Source organism: Nannospalax galili, unplaced genomic scaffold (assembly GCF_000622305.1).
Source record: "Nannospalax galili isolate Female #2095 unplaced genomic scaffold, S.galili_v1.0 scaffold415, whole genome shotgun sequence".
Taxonomy (NCBI): domain Eukaryota; kingdom Metazoa; phylum Chordata; class Mammalia; order Rodentia; family Spalacidae; genus Nannospalax; species Nannospalax galili.
This window is the reverse complement of record NW_008337494.1, coordinates 1,738,534-1,766,218: the sequence shown is the minus strand read 5'-3', so window position 1 is coordinate 1,766,218 and position 27,685 is coordinate 1,738,534. Positions and strand designations below refer to the sequence as shown.

The window sequence follows — 27,685 nt, the reverse complement described above, 5'->3', positions numbered from 1 at the left end:
CATAATTTTGAAGAAATATATATACATATATATAAATATGTATATATATATATATATATTGGTCTTTTTGAGACAGGGTCTCCCTGTAGCCTCAGCTGGCCTGGAGCTCACTTTGTAGATCAGGCTGGCCTTGACCTCTCAGAGATCCACCTTCCTCTGCCTCCTGAATGCAGGGATTAAACTTGAAGAAATATTTTATAGTGGGAAAATGAGTATAAATGTACTTATTAACAGAATTTTTGTTCTCTGTAAAACCCTTTTTACATATCTTTTTTGAAAGATTCTAGGAAGGTTGTGTTTTTCATTTTTGTTTTTTCAGGCTAATGTCTCAATTCTGGTTGTTGGTGTTTTTTTCCATCTTTTAAATTGCTTCATAGTTCCCAGATAAGCCTTTAAGAACATACTGATCAGAGCTAAATGTGACATTTTAATATGCACATTTATAACTTAGATTCCTGCTATTTTTAAAAGAATTCTAATTTATACTGGATTTCTTTTAAGTAAAAGAAACTCAAACCCTTTCTGTCAATAGTTTATTTTATATAAGTATTTTGCCTACATGGATGCATGTCCACCATGTGTATGCCTGGTGTCTCTTTCTGGTGCAGGCCAGAAAGAGGGTGTTGGATCCCCTGGAACTAGAGTTACAGACAAGAAGTGAGCCTCCATGTGGGTGCTGAGAACTGAACTTGAGTCCTCTGCAAAAGCAGCAAATGCTCTTAACCTTAGAACCATCTCGCTGTCCCCTTAAATTCTTTTGAGTAATTAACCAACACAGAACATTCAAGGTTCCTTGGACTATAAACTGAATACCAGGCCATCCAGAGATGCATAACAAGACTCAGTCTCTAAAAACAATAACCACAAACAAAGAAATTAACAGTACAATGATTAATATTGGACATCTAATATTAAAAAATTATGAGATTTTTGATAAAGTTAGTTCAAAGTAAAGTTGTATTTACTTAGAAAAAATGATGGGGTGGGCAAGATGGCTCATCAGTTAAGAGCATTGGCTGCTCTTGCAGAAGACTCAGGTTTGGTTCCCAGCACTCACGTGACAGCTAATAACCATTCCAGGGGATCCAAAGCCCTCTTCTGATCTCTGAGGGTTTTGCATGACATGGATGCACTTATATACATGCACACAATACACTCAAACACATTAATCAATAAAATTTAAAAAGAAAAATTGAGGAATAATGTACTCGAGGTGATTGGATGTTTGTAGAATCACTTAAACATGCATAAGTTTATATTTAAACTGTATGCTTGCCAGGTGTGGTGGTGGCATGTCTTTAATCAGGAGGCAGAGGCAGGTAGATCTCTACGAGTTGGAGGCCAGCCCAGTCTATATTGCAAGTTCCAGGCCAGCGAGGGCAATGTAGTAAGATCCTGTATCAAAGACAACCAACCAACCTTGCTAGAAAAAATATACAAAACAGTGTAATGGCATTAGATAACTTTATAGGGTACTTAATATATGTCAGACTCTGTATAAAGAACACTCAGAGTTTTCATCAGATAAAACTCCCAAGTAGTATTCACATGTTACACAGATGAGGTTATCAAGACTTAAAGAGGCTAACTGAGCTGATCTTAGTGGTACACACCTAGATCCCAGCACTTGGGAGGTAGAGACAGGAGGATCACTAGTGAGTTCAAGGTCAGCCTGGGATACACAGTAAGACCCTGTCTCAATAACAAAACAAAACAAAAGGTTTAAATTACTTGCCCAAGGTCACATGGTTATTGTATGACAGAGCCAAAAATTCAAACACAGAGCTTACTCTTCAAAACCCCAGTTCTTGAAAAATTTTGTTTTCTTTCCTCTCCTGAGTATATAATTCTTGGCTAACCCAATAACTATAATTTGAATTTAAAAATTTCCCCTGAAGACTCAGGAGGTCTTGGTTGCTGGTGAGCTTTTGACATGTGATATATGGGCGCTAACTTTATAATGGATTAATACATTGATGACCTCATAACTAAGTGGACTTACTACAAAGTGGGCCTAATTAGAAGTAGGCCAGTGGGTCTGAAGGATATGTCTTGTCCCAGATTCTTCCTCAGTTTCTGCCTCCAGTCTGATATGAGATGGGCTACTTTGCTCTACCACATGCTCCCTGATATTAATGTTCTGCCTCTTCATGTGCAGAACCAGAAGTAATAAAGCCAAGTACATGGACTGAAACCTTTATATGAGCCAAAATAAATCCTTCCTTGTTTATCTCAGTATTTTGTGATAGGGCTGAAAAGTGACTAACAGACCATAATTCCACAGGTCTCTGAGGACGGGAATATATTTATGAAGGGTGAAAGAATGGTTATTATGAAATCTGCGGAGACCTGAGCTATAGACTTACCCCAAGAGGTCTGAGGATAGTAGTGCCTTATTTTTTATTTTATATGTCTGAGTGTATTGCCTACATGTATGTAAGTGCATCCATGTTATGCAATGTCTGAGAAGGTCAGAAGAGGGTGTAGGATCCCCGGAACTGGAATTACAGATAGTTGTTAGTCACCATGTGGGTGCTGGGAATCAAACCTGGGTCCTCTGCCAGAGCAGCCAGTGCTTAACTGCTGAGCCATCTCTCTAGACAAGCCTGTTTGGGTTTTGTTGAACTTTTTGGCTATACAGGTTTTATAGATTTCCTAAAATTTGGAAACCTTTCAGCCATTGTTTTTCCTTATAATTTTTATGACTTGCCCCGTCCCTTTTTTATACACATGTAAGACTACTTTTCTGTTGCCTCAGAGGTAACCTATGCCTAGTGCAATTACTTTTAGTTTCTTCTGTGAATCATTTTGGCTGGTTTTCAAGGAGAGTCTGTTGGCAAGTTTGCTGATCTTTTATAGTGCCTAATGTGAAATAATCTCATCAAATGTGTTTTATAGTGCAAATATTATGCTTGTGCACATCTTGAAGTTTCTCTGAACCTTTGCTTCTATTTCTCCTTTTATAATTTTCCCATTTTCTTCTACCTTTCTGTTTTGTTTTTTTAATATTTATTATTTTTATTTTATAAGTGTATTGCCTGCATGTATGTAAATGCACCTGTGTCATGCAGTCCCTGCAGAGATCAGAAGAAGGCATCAGATTCCCCTGGAGTCATGGATGGTTGTTAGCCACCATGCAGGTGCTGAACCCAGGTCCCAGAGTTAAGAGCAGCCAGTGCTCTTAACCACTGAGCCGTCTCTCCAGCCCTTCTACATTTTTGAATGTGTGGAGCATATTTATAATACAATGGATCTGGTCTGCCATTTCTGTCATTTCTGACACTCTTGAATATAATTAGATGGGTTGATTTGACTCTTAGTTGTGATATTCTGCTGCATCTTTGCATGACTGATAATTTTTCAGTTGGATGCCAACCTTGTGAATTTTGCATTTTGGGGTGCTAGATTTTTGCCCCTAAGATGGTCTTTCTCTTGGTTGCAGTTAAGTTGTGGGGAATTAACTGGATCCTTTTAAGGCTTTCTTTTAGGTTTTGTTATAGATATGTGGAAAATTCTTGATTCCCAGCTAATTTATCATGGCTGCTAGGGCAGTACATGTCTGAGAACGGTACCTGTCCCAGGTATTAGAAGGTCTCTCTGCTGTGCCTGATGGGAACATGAATTATTTCCAGCTTTGTGTGAGATCCAAGAATTGATTCACCTTCTGTCCTGGTTTATTTCTTCATTGCTGTGACAAAACACTCACCACTATCAACTTGGAGAGGAAAGGGTTTATTCAGCTTACATCTCCCAGGTCGCAGTTCATCAAGGAGCCCAAGGAGGGAACTCAGGGATGGAACCTGGAAGCAGGAGCTGGAGCACAGGCCATGGAGGAACTCTGCTTACTGGCTTGCTCCCCTGGCCCCTGCTCAGCCTACTTTCTTATGCAACACAGGCCCACCTGCCCAGGGGTGGCACCACCCACGGTGGGCTGGGTCCTCCCACACCACTTATCAAGAAGATGCCCCTCAGACATGGCCACAGGCCAGTCCAATAGAGGCAATTCCCCAACCGAGGCTCCCCCAACCCAGGCATGCCAAGTTGACACCAAAGTTATCCAGCACACCTTCATTTCCTGGGACTTCTTTCCTTGGCCTTGGTTAGTAGTCTTGTCTCATTCTGACACAGGTCAGTTCTCAGCCAAAGACTTACAGGTAGCTTCTGTAGCCTCTCACAGCTCCTGTCTGTCTCTGCTGCTGTGCTTCACAAATGCTTGCTGGACCCTGCATTTCTCCTCAAGACAGATTACTAGGCTTAGTTTGGGTCCCCATTCCTGCACTGTGGCCTGGAAACTACGGTCAGCAAGGATCTTCGGTTCCTTGCCTTGTCTGAGAATTGTTGTGTCATGTTTTAATACTTTTCTAGTTAGTAAGGTGGGAAAGTAAAATCCAGTCTCTGATGTTACTCATGAGTAGACACAAAGGTCTGCAGCTTGCCTTGAAAGGGAAAGACTTTCTGAGTAATTTCATACTAGTGCCAAATACACATCTACAATGCAACTTCTATGCCTAAGGCTCATGGAGCATAGAACGGGTAAGAAGAGGACACTAATTAATCTCTCAGTTCTCCTTAATGAAGCTCCCTCATGCAGTGGAGGGCAGGACCACAAAAGGTCACAAATGGCCAAAGTGTAGAGATCAAGAGTCTGCTGAATGCTGGTCCTTGGACAGGACTCCTTTATTAAACTTCACCCACCCAAGGCTCAGGGACCATCACAGAAGAGAGGTCAGAAGGATCGTAAGAGCCAGGGAGGAGGTGCAGGACCATATGGAAGCAGAGTCCTACAAGCTCCAGGGAACCTGCTCATACGATTCTATGGCAATGGTGTCAGAATACACAAGTCCCATGCAAACTCAGGCAGACAAAAACCCAGTATGGAACTGGGAAAATGAACAGCAGATCCCAATCTTATCTGAAGAAATATTGGTAACTGATTGCTGCTAGGTGAAGAAGAGCTAATCTTCCCAAAACAAGGGACTCTAGATAGGCTGACTAGACCTCAATGGATAGTTTTGCACTGGGGAACGTCTGTGGACACTGACTTGACACAGTGGGCTTTAACACAGATGACAGAGTATATGGGCTCCATGGGAGAGTGCTGGTGGGGACAGAGGTATAAAGATGATTGATTGTTTAAGTTGTCCTATATTAAATACACAAAAATTCTGTGAACACATGAAAATATGTCAGTTGGCTTAAGTTGGGCTATTTTCAAATAGAAGCTACTTGTCACTTAATCATTGTTATTTACACTTATTTTAGGCACCATACTGGACATACCTTTTATGTGCCCTAGGACTGTTTATCTACCAGTCACTGGATGCTATTGATGGGAAACAAGCCAGAAGAACAAATTCTTGTTCTCCTTTAGGGGAGCTTTTTGACCATGGCTGTGACTCTCTTTCCACAGGTAATAAGTGAAGCTTTGTTTTGTTTTTCTTCCTGTAGTTCTCTTTCACAGTGACAACACAAATGATCCGAGTTATTCGAGCGGTATGTTTTCTTGTAGCAGTATATATTTGGGAGCAGTTTTGCCCAATGTGTTTTTAAAAAATATTATTTTTAATTTATGTGTATGAATATATTGCTTGCATGTGTACCCATGTCATGCAGTGTCCACAGAGGTCAGAAGGCATTGGATCCCCTGGAACTGAAGTTTCAGACGGTTTGTAGCTGCCATGTAGGTGCTGGGAATTGAACCCAAGTCCTCAGCAAGAGCAGCCGGTGCTCTTAACCACTGAGCCACCTCCCCAGCTCCTTGCCCAATGTGTTTTAAATGTATGTTCAAAAATTCATTTTGGCCGGGTGTGGTGGTGCACACCTTTAATCTTAGCACTTGGGAGGCAGAGGCAGGCAGATTTCTGAATTGGGACCAGCCTGGTCTACATAGAGTTCCAGGCAACTGGGGCTACAAGGAAACCTTGTCTCAAAAAGGGGGGAAAAAGCATTAAAATGATGGTCTTGTGAGGTTTCCAGACCATCCCAACTTCAGAGCCACCTGCAGTGCCTCTGACTCTACTAAATCAGACAGCTTGCAAAACTGCCTACTTCTGTCATGTATCTGATGCTACGACACATCCTGAAAAGGACAGAAAAGGAAAGTTTCCCTATTCTGGGAAAATCCATCCCATTCCTGGAATTCTCTGATGTCCTTCCTCCTTAACTCAGGAATAATCCTCTCCTCCATTAAAAGGATAGTTAAAATAACTATCCAAGATCCCCAAAGGAAATTTTCTCTCTGGAGAAATCTGTATGCACTCCTCCCCTTGGATGTGTTTTATTGTTGGTTGTTTTTCTAATTTTTTTTTAAAAATTTATGTGTATGAGTGTATTGTCTGCATGTATGTGAGTGCACCCATGTCGTGCAATGCTACAGAGGTCAGAAGAGGCCTTCAGATTCCCCTGGAACTGGAGTTAAAGACGGTTCATAGCTGCCATGTGGGTGCTGAGAATCGAACCCGAGTCCTCTGCAAGAGCAGTTAGTGCTTTTAACCCCTGAGCCATCTCTCCAGCCCTTTTGGTTGTTTTTGTAGTAAGGATTGAACTAGGCATTCCTGCCTTTGGGGAAATGGTCTACCACTAAGCCATATCCTGAGCCCCTTTACTTTTTGTTTTGACACAGGGCCCTATTAAGTTACCAAAGCAGGCCTGAACTGCAATGCACTACTGTCTTTTTAAAAACAATTCTATTTTTATTTTTGTGAATATTATACATGAGTGTTGTCTTTGCATTATTTCCATCCTTCCCAGTCCCCCTCCAACTCCTCCCATTCTCTCCCCACCCCCTCTCAATTTCCTATCCTCTTTGATTATTGTTACATATATACACATGTATATATAATGCACTGTGTCCATTTAGTGGTGTTCTTATGTACCTGTGTTTAGGGCTGCCCACTTGGAATTAGATAACCTCCCAGGGAGCTAGTCCTGGAGAAAACTGATCTTCCCTCAGCATCCATTGAAACTGTCCTTTTAAAATATATTTTTTAAAATTTTGTGTGTATGAGTGTATTGTCTGCATGTTAATGTAAGTGCACCTGTGTTGTACAATGCCTACTGAGATCAGAAGGCAGGGTCCCCTGGAGTTGAAGTTACAGATGGTTGTTAGCTGCCATGTGGGCGCTGGGATTCGAACTCAGGCCTTCTGCAAGAATGGCCAGTGCTCTTAACCTCTCAGCCATCTCTCCAGTCCCGATACTGTTTTTTTAAAGCAGCTCTCTCTCTCTCTCTCTCTCTCTCTCTCTCTCTCTCTCTCTCTCTCTCCCTCTCTCCCCCACCTCTCTCAAAATACCTGTCTGTAAATCCATACAAAACTCCCTCTTTACTTAATAAACCCCAAATTTGCATCATACAGCATTCACTGTTTTAAATATACCTTATGTTTTAATTTTATTTTTATTATTTTCTGAGTGTATTGCCTGCATGCATGTAAGTGTACTTATGTCATGCAGTGCCCACAGATGTCAGAAGTGGGTATTGGATGCCCTGGAACTGGAGTTACAGATGGTTGTTAGCCACCATGTGGGTGCTGAGAACTGAGCCCAGGTCCTCTGCAAGAACAAGCCAATGTTCTTAACTGCCGAGACATCTCTCCAGCCTCCTAAATATACCTTATTATAATGCCAGGATTATGTGCCTTAAAACTCCCTATTTCTAAACACAGTAACTCTTTCCTTAATTTGTTTTATTTCTTGACCATTCTTAAACCTATTTCTTTCAGTATTTATGGCAGTTGGAGCTTCGATTGCTGTCCGCCTAGGAACTCATCCTGACTGGTTGTTTTTCTGCTCTTTTATTGGGATGTTCATGTTTTATTGTGCTCATTGGCAGACTTACGTTTCAGGAGTGTTGAGATTTGGAAGGTATGTTTGTAAAGCTGCACCTAAATTTAAATTGTTTTGGTATTCTTCGTGGTATAGTTACATTATTTCACAATAATTTTATTTTTCTTCTATCATTCTTCAGCTTACTAGCCCAAGCTTAAGATAGGAGAAAAAAAAAATTAAGGGTTCCAGATAATATTGGCTCATAAAATAATGTGATATTGAACCTTTTTTTTAACCTCTTTTTTTTTTTTTGGTCAAATTGTCATGTGTCCCAAAACGGGACCCCTCCCCACCTCCGCCCTTGACAATAGTCACCGACAACAGATGATCCTGAGCCTGAGACTCTCAGATGGGGGCGACAACTGGTGAACTGATATGAATGCACCCTGTAGATGCTAGAGCTACACACTGGCTAAAACATATGCCTCTGGAGCTTCCTCAGACACCAGGGACTAGTGCACAAAGGGAGAATGCTGCTGTACATTGAGGATTTGGTGATTCCATGCATACATTTCCTATAAGCTTCATAATTTTATAGCGTTAAATAATCTTAGCTGGGCATGGTGGCACATGCCTTTAATTCTAGCTATCGAGAGGCAGAGGTAAGCGGATCTCTGTGAGTTCAAGGCTAGCCTGGTCTACATAGTTCCAGGCCAGCTGGGGTTACAGGAAGACCCTGTTCAAAAAGACTAATAATAATAATAATAATAATAATAATCTTTTCAGATATGTTTTTGGTTTCAAGAACTGTGATTTACAGCAGAGGAGATGGCCTAGTCATTAAAGTGCTTGTCAAACACAAAGAGCTGAGTTCAATTCCTAGAACTCACATAAAAAAGCTGAGTGTGATAGTAAGAGCTTGTAAAATCAGCTGAGGCCAAAACAAGCTGATTCCTGGGGCTCCATTGACCAGCCAGCCTGGTCTATTAGATGAATTCTAACTAAAGCCAGTGGGGCACCCTGTCTCAAAAAACAAGGTAGCTGGATCTTGAGGAACAATACCCAGGGTTGTCCTCTGACTTTCACCAGTACACACACACAACTGCAATCTTCTTAGTTTGTCCTTAAATGGCACAAAGGTAGGATGAAGCTAATATAAGTTTAATTAAAAAAACCTATGGTTAAGCCAGGTTCTTAGCTCAATCTTTATATATGCTGTTTGGTTTCATGTAAAGAAAGGTCATGCTGTAATCTCTAGCTGCTTCTAGTTACTTGTTAAGCCCCATGATGACTGTTATGGATAGATAACATGTAATTCTATCATTGTCACTGAAAATAATGCTTTGATAACAAGTCATAAGTGGCGTAGGTAAAGTATTGACTCTGAGGTCATTTTTTCTATAGCATTATGCAACTGTTCGAATACAGACATTGAGAAACCAAATAATTAATAGCATACAAAACATAATAGATCTTTAGTAAATGTTAGTACTTACCCTCCATAAAGTACACTATATAACATTATTATGTTTACCTTTGAAATGGAATTGACTTTCTTTAGGTAGCCTCGAGGTTTTGGTTTGCTTGCCATTGATCTTGCAAATACTGGATGATATTATTCATATTTTCCTTTTGTGTGTTAAGAGTCAGTTTCCCTTGTCCTATTAACTGCCTCCAAAATAGGCCATTTGAGGTCTTCTTCCGCAGCTGTTTTTTTTTTTTTTTTTTGGTCTTTTTGAGACAGGGTCTCCCTGTAGCCCCAGCTGTCCTGGAACTCACTATGTAGACCAGGGTGGACTTGAACTCACAGAGATCCGCCTGCCTCTGCCTCCGGAGTGCTGGGATTTAAAGGCGTGCGCCACCACACCCGGCCCCATAGATGTTTTTAAAAATCTAATCCCTGCCATTTCTTATATTTGCCAAGAAAAAATTATTCCTCTAATATCTAAAAATAGGTATCCAAGCAGAGATGTAAAGTAGGTAGATACAAAAATCTGGAACTAGTGGGACATGGTGGTACACAACTTTAATCCCAGCTCTCTGGAAGCAGAGGCAGGTAGATTACTGTGAGATCCAGACCAGCATGGGATGGTCTACAAAGCTAGTTCCAGGCCAGGTGGGGCTATGCAGTGAAACTGTGTTTCTAAAACAAACAAAAAATTGGAACTGAGGAAAAAAGATGTGGACTGGAGATAAGGATTTAGCATGAAAGATGATAGTCTTAAGAATAGATAAAAATGCTCAGAGGATATAAAATTACAGGTGGAATTCTGGAATCAGCATCTTAAGATACAAATGATGACACTGTCTAGAACAGGGCTGCTTAAACTATTTCCACTCATGACTCCTTTATTCCTGAGAAACTGTTATATGTGACTTGGATATATAGGTATAGAAAATAGGTATATAAAGCAAACACTAATAAATCATAAAAATGTATATTAAAACAATTTTTTGGTATACATATAATCTCATCATTTATTATGCAAGCAGATTTGCATACTAATGAGATAGCTGTGAATCTGAACCAAGCATTTCATGCAGTGTGTGTTGGTTGGCATCATGTGGCGTGATGGCATGTGCAGCCACCAGGTGTCTTAGTTTTTTCTATTGATATGATAAAAACACTGACTAAAACCAACATGGGAGAGGAAAGGATTTATTTTATCTTATATCCCTCAGGTCACAGTTCATCATCAAAGGAGACCAAGGCAGGAACTCAGGGCAGGAATCTGGAGCAGGAGCTGAAGCACAGACCATGGTGGAACACTGCTTACTGGCTTGCTCTCTGGCCTGTGCCCAGCCTGCTGTCTTATACAACACAAAACCGGGGTGGTGCTGCCCACAGTGGGCTGGGCCCTACCACATCACTCAACAATCAAGAAAATGCCCCACAGACATATCCAATGGAGGTATCCAGCACACAAGGCTTCAGTGAAGTCACATGGTGCAGCATGAGCAAGCACAAACAGAAACACTTCAGATTTATTATGCATTTGATTTTGAATGAACTTTTGTTGTCATACTCTCAGAAACTTTTTACCACTACCAAATTTTTGGTAACCCCCATATTCAGTTATTTGACCCCATAGTGGATCACAACCCACAGTTAATCTGGGTTCTAGAAAGGAGCCTAGGAAGAACTCTAGCAAAGTAAGAAAGTCACAGTAGAACATGCACTAAATAAAAATCTAGCAAAGCATTTTTAAGAAGAGAATGATTCTCATCTTAGACATTATAAAGACATTATACAAGATCATTACTGAAATGTATCCCTTAGATTTGACAAACTGAAAGTCACTTGGGGATATAGCTCAGTGGTAGACCACTTGCCTAGCACGTGTAGGGCCCTGGGTTCAGTGTCTGTACTGAAAAAACAGTCATTTGTGCTAGGCGTGGTGGCGCACTCCTTTAATCCCAGCACTTGGGAGGCAGAAGCAGGGGGATCTTTCGAGGCCAGCCTGGTCTACATAGTGAGTTCCAGGACACCTGGGGCTACAGGGAGACCCTGTCTCAAAAAGACAAAAAAAAATCATTTGTTTAATTAATTTCAGTAGAATAATGGAACCAAAGGTCAGACTATAGTAAGTTAAACAGCAGCTACAGAGAAGGAAATTAACAAATGTAAGATTAATTTTCAGTCAGCCAATTTACAGATCAAAGGAGAGTCTTTGACAGCTTCTGGGAAATGTAGACTAGGGGGACTTAATATTGATTAGTGATTTTTTTAATTAAAAAATAATTTTTTTATTTTATGTATATGAGTGTTTTCCCTTGTATGTATGTAAATGCGCCCATGTCATGCAATGTCCATGGAGGACAGAAGAAGACATCGAGTCCCCTGGCCAATACATATGGTTATTGGCTACCATGTAGGTGCTGGGAACCGAACCTGGATCTTCTGCAAGAGCAGCCAGTGCTCTAAGTGCTGAGCCATCTCTCCAGTCCCCAATTCTTTTTTTTTAAAAAAAGAAATTTCAGGACTGGAGAGATGGCTCAGCGGTTAAGAACACTGGTTGTTCTTGCAAAAGACTGGGGTTTGAATCCCAGCACCCACATGGCAGCTAACAACTGTCCGTAACTCCAGTTCCAGGGGACCCGACAGCCTCTTCTGTCCTGTGCAGGCATTGCATCACACAGGTGCACATACCTACATGCAGGCAATACATGCATACAAATTAAAATTTTTTTAATTAAATACTAAAAAAAAATAAAAATAAAAAGAGGAATTTAAACGTCTATATATTAGGCAAAAATGTCTGTGGAAGCCAAAAGACTATATATAGTATTGGTAACTTAATAAGGAAAGCTATTAGAATTCTATCTACTTTGTAAGTGAAATTAAGTATTTAAGACTTTTTCTTGGGGCTAGGGAAATGGTACAGTAGGTAAAGCTGCTGTGCAAACATGAGGACCTGAGTTCAGGTCTCCAGATCCCACATAAAGCAGGTCCAGTAGCAGATGTCTGTAATCCCACTGCTCCTCCAGCAAGATGGGAGGTGGAGGCAGAATTCCCAGAAGCTTTTGGGCCAGCTTTCCTGGCGTGTGCATGCAGCAGCAAACAAGATACAAGGTGAGGACCAGCACCTAGGTTATCCTCTGACTTCCCGTGCACCTGCAGTCACATACATGAACACATACACATATCATACATACAAAAAAGCAAAAACAGTTTGTCTTAAGTCAGTCATAGGGTTCATGTATTATTATCATTTGTAGTTTTTCAAGACAACACATAATTCTTTTAAGAAATTCAAACTATAGAAATAATAAAGTAGAGCTGGGCATGGTGATGCATGCCTTTTAGTCCCAGCACTTGGGAGGCAGAGGCAGGCAGATCTCTCTGAATTCAAGGCCAGCCTGGTCTACATAGTGAGTTTCAGGCCAGCTGGGGCTACAGGGAGACCCTATCTTAAAAAGACAAAAAAAAAAAAGAAATAATAAAGTAGAAAATAAGTCTTCTTTCTATTAGAAATCTGTTTTATAGTATTATTCCTCCCTGAATATATTAATATTTATCTGTGCATGAGCAAATGTTGTTCTTTTCTATCTAGTATTTAGTCAGTTGATAAAGTAATTCAATGATAGAAGTAAAGGTAAAAATAAACTAAGCCTGTACAGATTTTTTTTTTTTTTGCATCTCTGGTATTGAGTATATGACAACTGACCTTCTCTTTCAAGAACATTATTTACCAATGCCATATTTGTTCTTGTTCTTCCTCTTTAGAGTGGATGTAACTGAGATTCAGATAGCTTTAGTGATTGTCTTTATATTGTCTACATTTGGAGGAGCAACAATGTGGGACTATACGGTAAATCTAAATATTTAAATTTACATTTAAGTACTTCCCATGTATTTAAGTACAATATTAACATTGTTTTATATTTTTTAGAAATCTTTGGCATTGTATTTAACCTTCATTTTGTAAGCTTTTTCTTCATTTAATAATGTTAATATTCTATATACCCTATAATGGTGTTCTGTATTTGAATATTTTATTATACAGAAGAAAATGACCCTACTACAAAATAGAAAAAAAAAATCCACCAAAATTACGTTTGCCGGGCCAAAATTTATCACATAAAACAGAATTATTTGTTGTTGTCTGTTTTGAGACAAGGTCTTCTTGTAGCCCCAACTGGCCTGTAACTCACTAATGTAGACCAGGCTGACCTTGATCTCACAGAGATCTGTCTACCTCTGCCTCCCAAGTGCTAGGACTTAAAGGCATGTGTCATCACACTTAGCTAAAACAAGTATTTTTTAAGATTTAGTAGAATATATTTGAAATTTGTCCCAAAATTTTAGAGAAGTAAAGCAATATTTGCCTTTCAGAATTCTACTTTGAGAGCCTGGCATGGTGGCCCGTGCCTGTAATACCACCTTTGGGTGGTACAGATAGGAAGATCAGGAGTTCAAGGTCATCCTCTGTTACATAAATGAGATTGAAGCCAGCCTGGGCTATAAAAGACTCTGTTTCAAAAATTAAAAAAAAAAGCAGGGCTTGGGGGACCTGAGTTTGATTCCCAGCAGTCATGCAAAAAGCCAGGCATGGTAACTCATGCTTATAATATCAGCACTAGGGAGGGAGGATCCCTGGGGCTCACTGTGCCAGCTTGTCTAGTTTAATTGGTAAATTCAAGGCCAGTTAGAGACCCTCTCACAAAGGAGGTGGATGGTGTTCATAGGGATGACATCTTAGGTTGTCCTCCATATACACGTATCTAAGAAAATGAACTAATCAATAAATTTAAAAATGAGGTGAAAATTTTCTACTAAGGAATGCTTTTATTTTCTGCTTTCTGACCCTGATATTTTCATGAAAGTCGACACCTAGAAAGCTACTGTTAGAGACTGAAGCTCTGCTTAGGAAGAAATTTATGAAGAAATAGATTTATTTCTCTCATCACAGCTTAAGTCTACAGCACTGACTATCTGACTCAAGACTTTGTGCCCATAGTATTAAGAATAATATCAACAGCTAACGACTAACATTAATTCATTCAACACATATTTCATTCCTAAACATTTTGCTACCAGTTTCACTTGACGCTCAGAACAATCCTATGAAGTAGATATTACCATTATTTTGTTTTATAAATGTCTTAAAATGATTAGTTAAAAGTCACATAGGAAGTACCATGGCTAGGAATTAGAAAGATTGACTGCAAACTATATTTTTGTAATCACTAAGGTTTATGCTTCCAATAAAACAGAAAGAAATATAAAACTAAACATGCTTTTACTTTATGACCCAGAAAGCAGACTGTTTACTCAAAAAAGCTGAAAACATTACATACAGAAAACTGCATACAAATATTTATAGCAGCTTTATTTATAATTGCAAATACTTGGAACCAATCAAGATGTCCTTCAGTAGATGAATGGTTAAATTAGTAGGTGAATGGATAAAACAGAATATTATTGAGTGTCCAAAAGAAATGTGTTGTTGGGCAGGCACAATGACTCAGTTAGTAAAAGTGTTTGCAGCTATGACCTGATTGTGATTCCAGAACCCAAGGTAGAAGTAGGGAACTGACTTCCCACAAGTTGTCCTCTGACCTCCACATGGGCACCGTGACATGCACGCAACCCCCTCCCCCAATAAGTAGTGTAAAAAAAAAATAAAGAAATGCACTGTCAAGACATGAAAAGACATGGAGGAGCCTTAAAATAAGAAGCCAACGTGAACAAGCTAAATATTATATAATTCTGGTTATTGTAAGTTCTGGAAAAGGTAAAACTATGAAAATGTTAAAGATTAGTGGTTGGCAAGTTTGGAAGAGGGTGGATTGACAAGTGCAGCAGAGGATTTTTATGGCAGTGAAAGTATTTTTCATGACAATGCTTTATGCATGTCATTATATACCTATCATGTTCAAGATTAAACCCTAATGTAACCTATGAGCTTTAAGTGATAACATGTCAGTATAGGTTTATGAATTGTGGAATAGGGATAGGACATATGTGGGATTGCTGACCTATCCAGTCCTTTTTACTGTGAACCTGAAACAGCTCTAAAAACTAAAATTTGGGGACTAGAGAGATGGTTCAGTGGTTGAGTGCTTTTCTTATGCAAACGTGGACTAGAGTTTGGATCCCAGCCCTCAGATAACAAGCTGTGTGTAGTCCAATGCATGCCTGTCCTTTAACTCCAGTGCTGAGAGAGGTGGAGACAGAAGAATCACTGGGGCATGCTGACCGCCAGCCTAGCCAAAAAAACTTGAACTCCACGCTCAGAGTTTCTGCCTCAAAGAAATAGGGCAGAGAGTGACAGAGGACACCAGACACTCTCCTCTCTCATTACACATGCACAGATTCACACACCTCTACACACATGAACATACACCATACACATTTCACACATATGCAAATTAAAAATGAAATCTTATTTAAAAGCAATGAAAGACTTCCCTGTGGCACTATTTCAGATTGCCAGTTACTGTTTGTATCAGTTAGCTCAGAAACAGATTTGAGCATACTTTTAAGTAATGGTACTTTCCCCAAGACATTCATATTCCTTCTCATCATAGAAACAATAGAATTGAGGATATTCTACCATAGATTCATACAATATACTGTAAGGACAGTGTCTTTTATGGTAGCTTTTCAGCTAGTATCCATACATTGGTGAATATGGACCAAGTCCAGTCATTACATCAGGTGTGATTGTCCGAAATTTGAAATTGAATCTTGAAATTGTTTCATTCAGTATTTTTGGCAATAACATAAGGAGAAAGCACACTTGTCTTATTCTCACAAACTATGGTACATGTGATTTTCTACATTTAGGTGTCAGCCTAGTTTCATAAATTTTGGTGCACTCTCTCAAAGTCTATTTTCAAAATATAGTATCCTATAGCACCTAGCAATTCATTATTATTGTTTTTTAAATCCTTTGCTGCCTTTGGAAGTTGTCTTGAACAGCATTTGACCAACAGGTAAATATACCACTAGAGGTTTAATCCTGGATATTAACTACACATTTTTTTTGCATGCACACACATGGTATTTATACTGCAGATCATGGTGTCTCTCTTTCTGTACTGCTGCCTTTTAGAGGATACTAAATTCCAGGGAACTATCCTTTTTCATGTTTAAGTCAGGTAAGGCTTGTGAAATTAACTAACTGCAATTCTATAAATGGATTAACCTGATTCAGTGGATTGATTTTTTCACTTAGTAAAGCAATCTCAGAAAGCTACTGTTTGTATTGCAGAAGTTAAAGTTTGATTTTTACAAAAGAGTAGCCAATGTATATGACCATATCATGCTTCTTTACTATTTAATAGGGAGAGAAATTCTGTTTTCTTAATTTGTCTATTTCCTCTACCCTTAAAGATACCTATTCTAGAAATAAAATTGAAGATCTTTCCAGTTCTTGGAGTAGTAGGTGGAGCAGTATTTTCCTGTTCAAATTATTTCCATGTTATCCTCCATGGTGGTGTTGGCAAGAATGGATCCACTATCGCAGTAAGACCTTAATTTCACCATTGTTCAATATTTATAATAAATTTTATCATCACCAGTTATAAGGAGATAATAACCCTCCCTCACCTCTCCTCTGTCTGCTTGTGTTCAATAATTAATTGCACTTTAGGGCCACAAAGGCCTATGATGTCTATTCCTGGCTTTCAAACACATCATGACTTGTGTACTATGTCATTTTATGTATAATATATATATTACCACTGGCATGCTATTGCTGGTAATGTTGACTGTCTTCTTCAGAACTCAAGAAAGAAGAAACCAAGTAACCTAAGTCATTTCAGGTACATAGAACAAAAGCATTTTTTTCAGCATTTTATTATTGTACATAATAACTGTAATTGTTATCAGTGTCACTTATTTGCTTGCATTTTGTGCCTTGAATTAACCATGAGCAGGGAGGAGAGTAGGGGATGAGTTCCCATGAATGATAGGAAAGTTGGCAAAGGTCAAAGGTTTCACAGATAGGACAATTTATTACTCATAAAGTAAATTTTATTGATTTTTTCTGAAATATACTTAAAGGAACTGTTATGATAATTTAAGATAAAAATTCTAGCTTCAGATCTTGAATAAGCATGTCTTATGTTTGTGTTGTCTACACCTTACATATGGCATAAGTTTTATATTTCTTTAAAAACTTCAATACTTTTTGGGTTTATTTCATGTTATGAGTATATTGCCTGCATGTGTGTAAGTGCACCCTTGTCATGCAATGTTCTTGGAGGTCAGAAGGCATCTGATTCCCTGGAACTAGAGTTACAGATGGTTGTTAGCTGCCATGTGGGTGCTGGAAATCAAACCCGGGTCCCCTGCAAGAGCAGCCAGTGCTCTTAACTGCTGAGCCCATTTTTGTTTTTTGAGACAGGGTCTCACTGTAGCCCAAGCTGGCCTGAACTTGCTATGTAGTCCAGGCTGGCCTCAAACTCAGAGATCTACTTGCCTCTGCCTCCTGAGTGCTGGGATTAAAGGCGCGAACTCACAGAGATCCACTTGCCTCTGCCTCCTGAGTGCTGGGATTAAAGGCGCACACTGCCACGACCAGCTAAAAAAACCTCAATACTTCTAAATAAAAATGAGACAGAATTTCTACCACCTTTTTTTTTTTAGATTTATTATTTTTATGTGTATGAGTGAAATGCCTTCATGTAGGTAGGTGCACCCATGTCATGTAATGCCCAAGGAGGTCAGAAGGTGGCATTGGATCCCATGGAACTGGAGTTACAAATGATTTTTAACCACCATGTGGGTGCTGGGAATCGAACCCTGGGTCCTCTGCTAGAGCAGTTTCTGCTCTTATTGCTGAGCCATCTCTCCAGCCCCTCTGACACTTTTAAGTAAATATCAACATTTTTAACAGCCTGTTGTTAACTTCAAGGTAGTTTGACCATAAGAAGGTACTTAATCCAATTATGTTATTTTACAACAAAACTGTTAGAATGACTTTTACAATTGCTTTTTTATAGAACATTTTCTAATTTCTTGTTTCTGTGACTCAAAATTTTTGTCCTGTAAGGACTCATCTGGTTTTTGGAACAATTATTTGGAACAAGATTTAATTACTAAGAATAATAAATGAGATCCAGCATTTTCAGTTACAGAACACTCATCCTTTTTTTTTGAAGAGCTATTGGTAGTTGATACTACTGGGTGATAGATAGTAGATCGCAACTCTGAACAAAATACTAGAAAGGCTGACTAGACTCCAGTGGATGAACTTGCACCAAAGCACAACCTGGGTACAAATACTTGTCTGAATAGGCCTTAACATATATGACAGAATGTATAAAATTTGGGTAGGGAGGCAATAAGGGGAGGTGCAGAGAGGGGAGGGGATCTAAATACCATTAAATTATATTGTATGAAAGTCACAAAAATTCAATTAAAAATGTAAAAAAAAGCAAATTATAAAATTCATTTAAGTATGCAAATTATGATCTGTTTGTAAAACTTTTCATTGGGGGGGCAGTATTTTTTCTGTTGACTTCAGTATAATACTGTGAATAAGGTACTTAGGAATACATATTGCCTTGACTGTGGGTGGTAAAATAGAGCACTAACTAGACCATAGTAAGCTCCAATACAGAAAATAAGACTTAGTGAGATTCACTGTCACTTAGAGAATATTTTACTAAGAAATAATTGATTCTTAAATGTTTGAAGGATGAGTTAAGTGAAACAGAAGCTAGGAAGTAATTAATTTCTAACTCAAACTTAATGAATGTTCAACTAGGATCTCACTATAAAGCCCCAAATGGCCTCAAACTCCTCCCATGCCTGTGCTCCCAAACATTGGGATTATAGGTGAGCACTCCAGCACCCAACAGGTTTTCATCTGTTGATTTTTTATTGAATGAAATATAAGAACATGGTCGGGCGTGGTTGCACACACCTTTAATCGGGAAGCAGAGATGGGGGAATCTCTGAGTTCAAGGCCAGCCTGGTCTACATAGTAAGTTGCAAGCCAGCTGGGGTTACAGGGAGACCCTATCTCAAAAAGACCAAAAAAAAAAATACAAGGACATAATATATCTTACAGGGAGACCCTATCTCAAAAAGACCAAAAAAAAAAAAATACAAGGACATAATATATAAAACAAAGTGCTACTATTTTAAAATTTATAATTATATATTACTTTTTGATATTTTATAGTATTGCTGTAATTTTAGTCAATTCTAGCTTAAAATATGTAAAAACAAGAATTAGGCTTTTTAAATGAACACATTGGTGTTTACAGATTTAGTAAGCTTCAACTCCAAGTGTATTTCACCATTTTGTTTAGGATGAGCAATGTTGATTCACATCAATGAAAATTTAATGACTTGGAATATATAATTTTTATGAAGGCATTTGCAGTTTGAATCCAGAACAGAAAAGGGTAGGGAAAATGTTGATGTAGAAAGAAACCAGGTAAAGCTGAACTCTTCCTAATCAGTGATTATATTTTGCAGGATAAGCTTTATTTGTATAAAAATTTGGGGCTGGAGAAATGGCTCAGCAGTTAAGAGCACTGGCTGCTCTTGTAGAGAACCCTTGTTCTGTTCCTAGCACCCACATGATCTGTAACTCCATTCCAGGGATTCCAAAACCCTGAACTCCACAAGCATTGCATGACATGGGTACACTTACATACATTCAGGCAATACACTAGTACTCATAAAAATAAAAGTATATATTTTTTAAATTCATTGACAGACCAGGTATTGATGGCCTTTGACTTAGTAAAAGCTGCTATATTTAAAAAAATCTGGTTGGTTTTGTTAAAACATGCCTATATAAAATTTGAATCATTATCTGTTGTGCTATCTCATTGAGTTTGAATTAAGCCATATACTTCACCATACACTTCAGGTGTCTAGTTTTTTCGTGGTTTTTTTTTCTCACAAAATTGATGTTCAAAGCCAAGCCTAAATGGCACATGCCTATAATCCTAGTACTTGAGAGTTGGATGCAGGAAGATCAGAAGTTCAAGGTCATCTTCAGCTACATAATGACTTTGAGGCTAGTGTAGACTCAAAAAATATAGATGTTCAAAAAATGTTTGCATTATTTTCTCCCACTACTCTCCCAGAGCAGGATACTGGGGAACCTTCCAGGATACTCCTTACAAGATCAGAACTATCTATAGCTTTTGCTCTTTGTAGCCTGAGGAGAGCCTTCCCTCTCCCTGGGCATAGAAAGTGGAGGGCCAGTAGACAACTGCAGTAGTTTCCTTTTGTCGAAATCTCTCTCCTCCACAGAAGTATCATGTTGCCTGAAGGACTTTGCTTCCTGTAGGTACTGCAATGTCTCCATGCAGGGCCTGGCTCTGCACACCCAGAAATAGTCCAGGTGCTCAGTCCCTATAATAACAACACTAGAAATGACTGTTACACAGAGAACACTTAAGAACAATGTGTTTTATGTGAAAAGTTAAAAACTGTGTGTTAGCTGCTTTGTGTAGCAAATTTAATAGCAATTTTTAAGAGCCTCATGGATGTATGATTTTATATTAAAGTAACTTTCAGGTAGCTCCTTCACATGCAGCAGTGTTGTCCTTGCGTCCAAGACTAGGTCTGACCATATCCCAAAAGGGCACCTTTCGCCCCAGTTGCTTCCAGCTGCTAAGGCTTGTTCATTAAGAATTTTTAAGTAAGTTCCTTGTAATAAAGCAAAAATATGAAAATGTTTGCCTTGCAGTAAATGCAGTGTTAAAATGTGATGTTAATAAAATATTTTGTTGTTATCCCTTAGGGCACCAGTGTCTTGTCACCTGGACTCCACATAGGATTAATTATTATACTGGCAATAATGATCTATAAAAAGTCTGCAACAAATTTGTTTGAAAAACACCCTTGTCTTTATACCTTAATGTTTGGGTGTGTCTTTGCTAAAGTTGCACAGAAATTGGTGGTAAGAAATTCTTTTATGATTCATGGTGTAGAAACTATAGTCTTCAACCACAAAAATGGAAATTATTACAAAATGCTGGTTCCCCTTTGTGATCTCAATATCATAATAAACAGCTATTTGTGTTCCAGGTAAAACTATTAGTTAATGGTATATTCAAATTTTGTTTAATCTATAATTATCCACTAGAAATTTCTGATATCAAGGAAATACTAGCAATTTTAGTAAGCTACCTCCTCATGAAGTTGAGATATATTAACTATTCCTATATCAAATATGAAATTAAAGACTTAATAGTGGATGTCGTGTGTCCTGAAAATAAGAGCCAAAATATTTAAAACTTAATAGTGAAATTATTTTATTTACTTTTTTTATAGATAGCTCACATGACCAAAAGTGAACTGTATCTTCAAGACACGGTCTTTGTTGGGCCAGGTCTTTTGTTTTTAGACCAGTACTTTAATAATTTTATAGATGAATATGTTGTCCTATGGATAGCAATGGTAAGTACTTTTCAGTTTTTATTTTTTAACATGTCAGATCAGTTTAAAAACCATTTCAGTGGTATCATCAATTGCTTCAATGTGTAGTCTATGTTGTCAGGGTTTCTGAATATTTAAACTTCTTTTAAGCTATGAATTGTGTAGAAGTGGTTAGTATATCTGAGAAATCAGGCTTTCAACAACCTAGAACATAGAAATACAACTATGTGCCTAAGAGTAACCCTTTTCCCTAAATCAGAACAGATGTCAAAACTCAGACTTATTAAAATTATTCCCAGTTTATATCAAATAACAGGCCAATTATATGAAATTATTGGCACTTACTGCACCAAAAACTGCCACTTAATATTGGGGAAACAGAATAGAGATACTTCATGCTTTAGAAGTACGTAACCCTGACTATGGCCCTTGATGACAGTATGTTAATGACTCGATCATTAAGCAAAGGTTAAATTCTCATTGGTTATATTCTGATTAGGGAAGGAAAGCAGACAATATATTAATTTCTTAAAAGAGACACTTTAGGGGCTGGAGAGATGGCTCAGTCTTTAAGAGCACTATCTGTTCTTGCAGAGGACCCAGGTTCAAATCCCAGCACCCACATGGTGGCTAACAACTGTCTATTAACTCCAGTTCCAGGGGATACAACCCCCTTCTGTCCTCCATGGGCATTGCACGACACGGGTGTGACTTACATTCAGGCCTAACTCTTATACACATATTTTTTTTAAAAAGACACTAGCCTTCTGAGGAAATCATTACTAGTAACACTCCAGTTTTACCAAACTGCATAAACGGTGCATTAAAATTTTATATTACTGATATATATCTTTATGGCTAGTACTCAACTAATGGTGTTTTTTAAATTAAGTTTTTCTGTTTTGCTCAATCTCGGGACCTCACTGACTTTCATCAAATTACTGTTAATCTGTATTGATGTATGTTTAAAGAGTTTGCAGTAAATCCTTTGTTAATTCACATCATCTCATCCTGTTGCTAGACTTAGGTATTTCAAAAATCTGTTATCTGTTCTGTGCATAGGCATAGGAGTACATTTAATGATCCATTAATAGGTCATGTAATATTAAACTTTCTAGAGTAATTAATAGCCTAGTGCTAATTCATAGTCCATCAAAGTCTTCTATTCTTTCAACAGTGGTGAGATACAGTTCTTAATCCTTTCATATAAACAGTGAGAAGTTTTTAGGCAATACTCTTAAAATGTGTTTAATAACCAATTTCCTCTACGTCGCTGTCTTCATATTTTGGGGGCTCCAAAACAAACCAAATTAAGAAACAGTAAATTTGTAGTTCCAAAATAGACTAAATTAAGAAATCAGGATTACAGCCAGGTGTGGTAGTTTACCCCTTTGAATCCATCACTAGGGAGGTAGAAGTGGGTGGATCTTTGTGAGATGGAGGCCAGCCTGGTCTCCATAGTGAGTTCCAGGACAGCTGAAAGACCCTACAGGGAGACCCTGTCTCTAAAAGCTTTTTATTTAAAAGGGGGGAAGGCGTGCTGGAGAGATGGCTCAGGAGTTAGGTGGACCTGGGTTCAATTCCCAACACCCACATGGTAGCTAAGAACTATCTGTTAACTCCAGTTCCAGGGGATCCAACACCTTCTTTTGACCTCAGGAACTGCATGACATGGGTGCACTTACACACAGGAAGGCAATACACTCATACACATAAAAAATGATCATTGAAAATATCTTGAAAACTCAAAGTTTAAAAATACTTTTCATTAGTTCTTTGAGAACACACAATATATTTTGATTATATTCACCTCCCCACCTCCCCTTCCTACCTGGCTCACCCCACCCTTCTATCCCCCTTCCAAACTTTATGCCCTTTTTTAAAAATATCCCAATGAGTCCAATTTGTGCTGACCATATATTCATAGGTATGGGGGCATGTACTGGAACATGGTGGGGTCACACTCTTAAAACTGATTTCCTCCCCTAGCAGCCATCAGCTGTCGGTAGGGGTGTAGGGGTGGGGGCTTGTGAGCCCCTCCTCCCTCAGTCCTGGTATTAGTTAACTTGCTTGGTTTTATGCAAGTCTTTTACAGGTAACCACAGTTACTGTGAGTTCATAAAGTACAGCAGTTCTGTCGTATCCAGAAGACACTGTTTCACTCCAGTTCTCCCCAAACACTGGCTCTTAGCATTTCTCCACCCCCTCTTCCACAATGTTGCCCGAGCCTTGGGGTAGAGAGTGTGGTAAAGATGTCTGTTTTGGCTGAGCACTCCAAAGATAGTGTTAGACTTGAAACTCAAACTTCTGGAGGAAAGACTAGAAAGTACATTTGGAGATATTGGCTCAGGTTATGTAAGCTTTTAGTGAATTTAATTAATTAAATTTTAGTGCTATGTAATACCAAATGAAATCAACAGAAATAAAAGTGTCCAGTATTAAAAATTCAAGTACCCAAGTGGGAGCTATAACTCAGTGGTAGAGTGCTTGCCTATCATGCAAAAGACCCTATTGTTCAATCCCCAGCACCAAAAAATGGGGGGGGGGATTTAAGCGCCTATTTTGCAATTATTTGGCCTGATTTACATACACCAATGATTGAGTCCAGTGAACTATGGAAGTCAGATTTTTCTTTAAAACACTATGTCAAAGACAGTTCAAACAACATGTTCTTGAGTCCAAAAATAAATAAATAAATAGTGTTCCATGGTATCTCTGGGGAAAAATGTTCATAATACATCAAATGAACCTAACAGACATCTAGAGAATATTCCATCCAAAGACCAGAGAATATATATTCTACCCAGCTGCCCATAGAAGTTACTCCAAAATAGACCATACTAGGACACAAAGCAAATCTCAACAAATAGAGAAAAATTGAAGTAACTCCATGTATCCTGACAACAATGCAGTAAGGCTCAAAATCAACAGCAAAAAAATCTCTAGTAACCACACAGATTAAACTCATAGAGATTAAAAACACAGAACTAAGCCAGGTGTGAGTCCCAGCACTAGGGAGGCAGAGGCAGGCAGATCTCTGTGAGTTCAAGGCCAGCCTGGTCTACGTAGTGAGTTCCAGGCCACCTGGGGCTACAAAACAAAACAAAAAACAAAAAAAAAAACAACACTGAGTAATGAATGGCTCAAGAAATCAAGAAAGAAAGAAAATTCCTGGAATTAAATGAAAATGAAAACACAATAAACCCCCAGGACACATAAAAAGTAGACTAATTGTGGTAGATCTTATATATTTCTCTTTATGGTGGAAAAAAAACCTTGTTTCCTTTGCCATAGAAAATCATACTTAGTCCACTTAAATTTTCTACATGAATATTTATATAGATGAATATAAGACTAATACAAGTTTAAAAGAAAATAGAGAAGCTAATGATATATACACAATGAAATGTGTGAAAGATCAAAACTATACTTTCAGCAAACTTTTGACATGTCTAAATTTCAGTTAAGACAATAGTAATTATCAGACATTGGTGATGATGCATTTGAAACAGTATGGAAAACGTGAATGTAAAAATTAGTTGCTGTTAATTTCAGAAATTGTTTTTTCTTTTGTAAGATTTTTTTTTTCCTTTTTTGGTCTTTTTTGAGACAGGATCTCCCTGTAGCCCCAGCTGTCCTGGAACTCACTATGTAGAACAGGCTGGCCTTGAACTCACAGAGATCCCCCTGCCTCTGCCTCCACACCTGGCTGAATGTATTAAATTTTATACTTCATTAGCTGGGTGGAAGAAAACATTGCAGCTCATTTTTTCTATAGTCATCTAAGATCTACCAAAATTAGTCTTAGTATGTCTTTATTTTAGCTAATAATGAACCCTGAATTCTTGCCCCCCCCACCTTGCGTTTCGTCTAATCAATTAAAAAATTTTTTTTTGGTCTTTTTGAGACAGGGTCTCCCTGTAGCCCTGGCTGGCCTGGAACTCACTATGTAGACCAGGCTGGCCTTGAACTCACAGAGATCCGCCTGCCTCTGCCTCCCAGTGCTGGGGCGCTGGGATTAAAGGCATGCGCCACCACGCCCCGCAATAAAAATATTTTTTTAAAAAAAGAGACAAAAAGCTCAGCAAGAGTATTATCTTGGCAGTAGGCAAGAAAGCACAGTATGCATCAGGTGCTGGGAGTCCTACAGGTGGAGGTTCTCTTTGACTTCATATATTTTCTCAGTGAAATCAAAATAAATTTGACCATAAACTTGGGGTGAGGGGGATATAAGCTTCAAAATAGGCAATATATGGGAATTAATCATCCAGCCAAATGGAACAAGGAATATTATAAATACCTAGCAACCAATATTTAAATTATTCAAAAATATAGAAATAAGGGACACTTCCAGACCCCTTCTATGAAGTCAGTATTACTCTAATACCAAAACAAGGAAAAGACACAACCAAACAAAAAAAGAAAAAGAAGAAAACTGCAGGCCAATATCCCTGATGAAAATAGATGCAAAATTTTTCAGTAAAATACTTGCAAGCCACATATAGGCATATATCAAAAAGATCATCCACCACGATCAAATTGGGTTTATCATGGAGATGCAGGGATAGTTCAGTATACCTAAGTCAATAAATATAATAAATCATATAAATGAACTTAAGGACAAAAATCATATGATCATCCCAATAGATGCAGAAAAGATCTTTGACAAAAATCCAACATACCCTCATGATAAAAGTCCTAGAGATAATAGGACTGAAAGAAACATCCTTCAACACCATAAAGATTATATATGATAGTCTGGGTGTGGTGGTGTATGCTTTTAACTCCAGCACTTGGGAGGAAGAGGCAGGTGGATCTCTGAGTTCAAGGCCAGCTGGGGTTGTAGGGAAATCCTGTCTCAAAAAGACATCCATATATGACAAACCCACAGTCAAAAATCATTGTCAGTGGAGAAGGATTCAAAGTATTCCCATTAAAATGAGGCTTGAAAACAGAGCTGCCCATTATCCCCACTCCTTTTCAATATAGTTCTTGAAGCCCTAGCCAGAGTAATAAGAAAAGGAAATAAAAGGGAAAATAATTGGGAAAAAAGTAAAATTATCCCAATTTGCAAGTGATATATACATGAGACCCCAAAATTTCCACCAGAAAACTTCTAGGAATGATCAACACTTTCGACAATGTGGAAGATACAAAATGCCTTTCTATATACCAATAACATGCAAGCTGAGAGATAATAGAAACACTTTCATGCACAACAGCATCCAGAACAAAAAATGTAGGAATAAGCCAAAAGAAGAAGGTTAAAGACCTCTCTACAGTAAAAACTTTTAATTCTCTGAAGACGACTGAGGAAAGCCCTCCCATGCTCATAGATTGATAAAAATTAACAATGTGAAAATTACCATACTACCAAAAGAAATATACAGATCCAATATAATCCCAATAAAAATTCTCATGACATCCTTCACAGAATTAAAAAGCTATCCTAAAATTCATTTGGAAACACAAAAGACCCCAAATAGCCAAAATGATCCTGACCCAAAAGAATTCTAGGAGTACCATACCGGATTTCAAGCTATATTGCAGAGCTATCATAATTAAAACAAGTGATTGTGAGCCCGGAGTGTGGTGAACGCCTTTAATCCCAGCACTTGGGCGACAGAGGCAGGTGGATCTCTGAGTTCCAGGCCAGCTGGGGCTACAGGGAGACCCTGCCTCAAAAAGACCCCCCCACAAAAAAAACTGCTAGCAACTAAGACAGACATGTAGATTAACAGAACAAAACAGAAGACCCAAACATGAGTGCATGTAGTTGCAGTCATCTGATACTGACAAAGATGCCAAAATATACACTGGAGGAAAGACAGCATCTTCAAACTAGTGTTGGGAAAACTGAATACCCTCATGTAGAAGAATGAAATTAGACCTCTATCTATTACCCTGAATAAAAATCAACTCCAAATGAATCAAGGACTTCGATGTGAAACCTGAAACTGAGAGGAAAACATAGCAGTACCCTTCGAGATACAGGTGCAGAAAAGGACTCTCTGAATTAACACTCCATTTGCCATCAATTGACAAATGGGGCCTCATT

The 27,685-nt window shown here is 38.4% G+C and overlaps 1 protein-coding gene across 2 annotated transcripts in view; it reads left to right on the top strand.

Annotated features, from left to right (window-relative positions):
• Chpt1 (choline phosphotransferase 1) overlaps positions 1–27,685 on the top strand; it is a 46,261-nt gene that overhangs the window by 13,413 nt on the left and 5,163 nt on the right. For both annotated transcript variants that reach the window (XR_607251.3, XM_008832616.2), the window contains exons 2-7: positions 5,263–5,410; positions 7,721–7,862; positions 12,994–13,078; positions 16,609–16,740; positions 20,990–21,148; positions 21,523–21,648. Coding sequence is in view for 1 of the 2 variants with exons in the window: in XM_008832616.2 (XP_008830838.1) it covers positions 5,263–5,410; positions 7,721–7,862; positions 12,994–13,078; positions 16,609–16,740; positions 20,990–21,148; positions 21,523–21,648 (792 nt within the window). In the remaining variant the exon portion in view is untranslated. The remainder of the gene's footprint in view (positions 1–5,262; positions 5,411–7,720; positions 7,863–12,993; positions 13,079–16,608; positions 16,741–20,989; positions 21,149–21,522; positions 21,649–27,685) is intronic.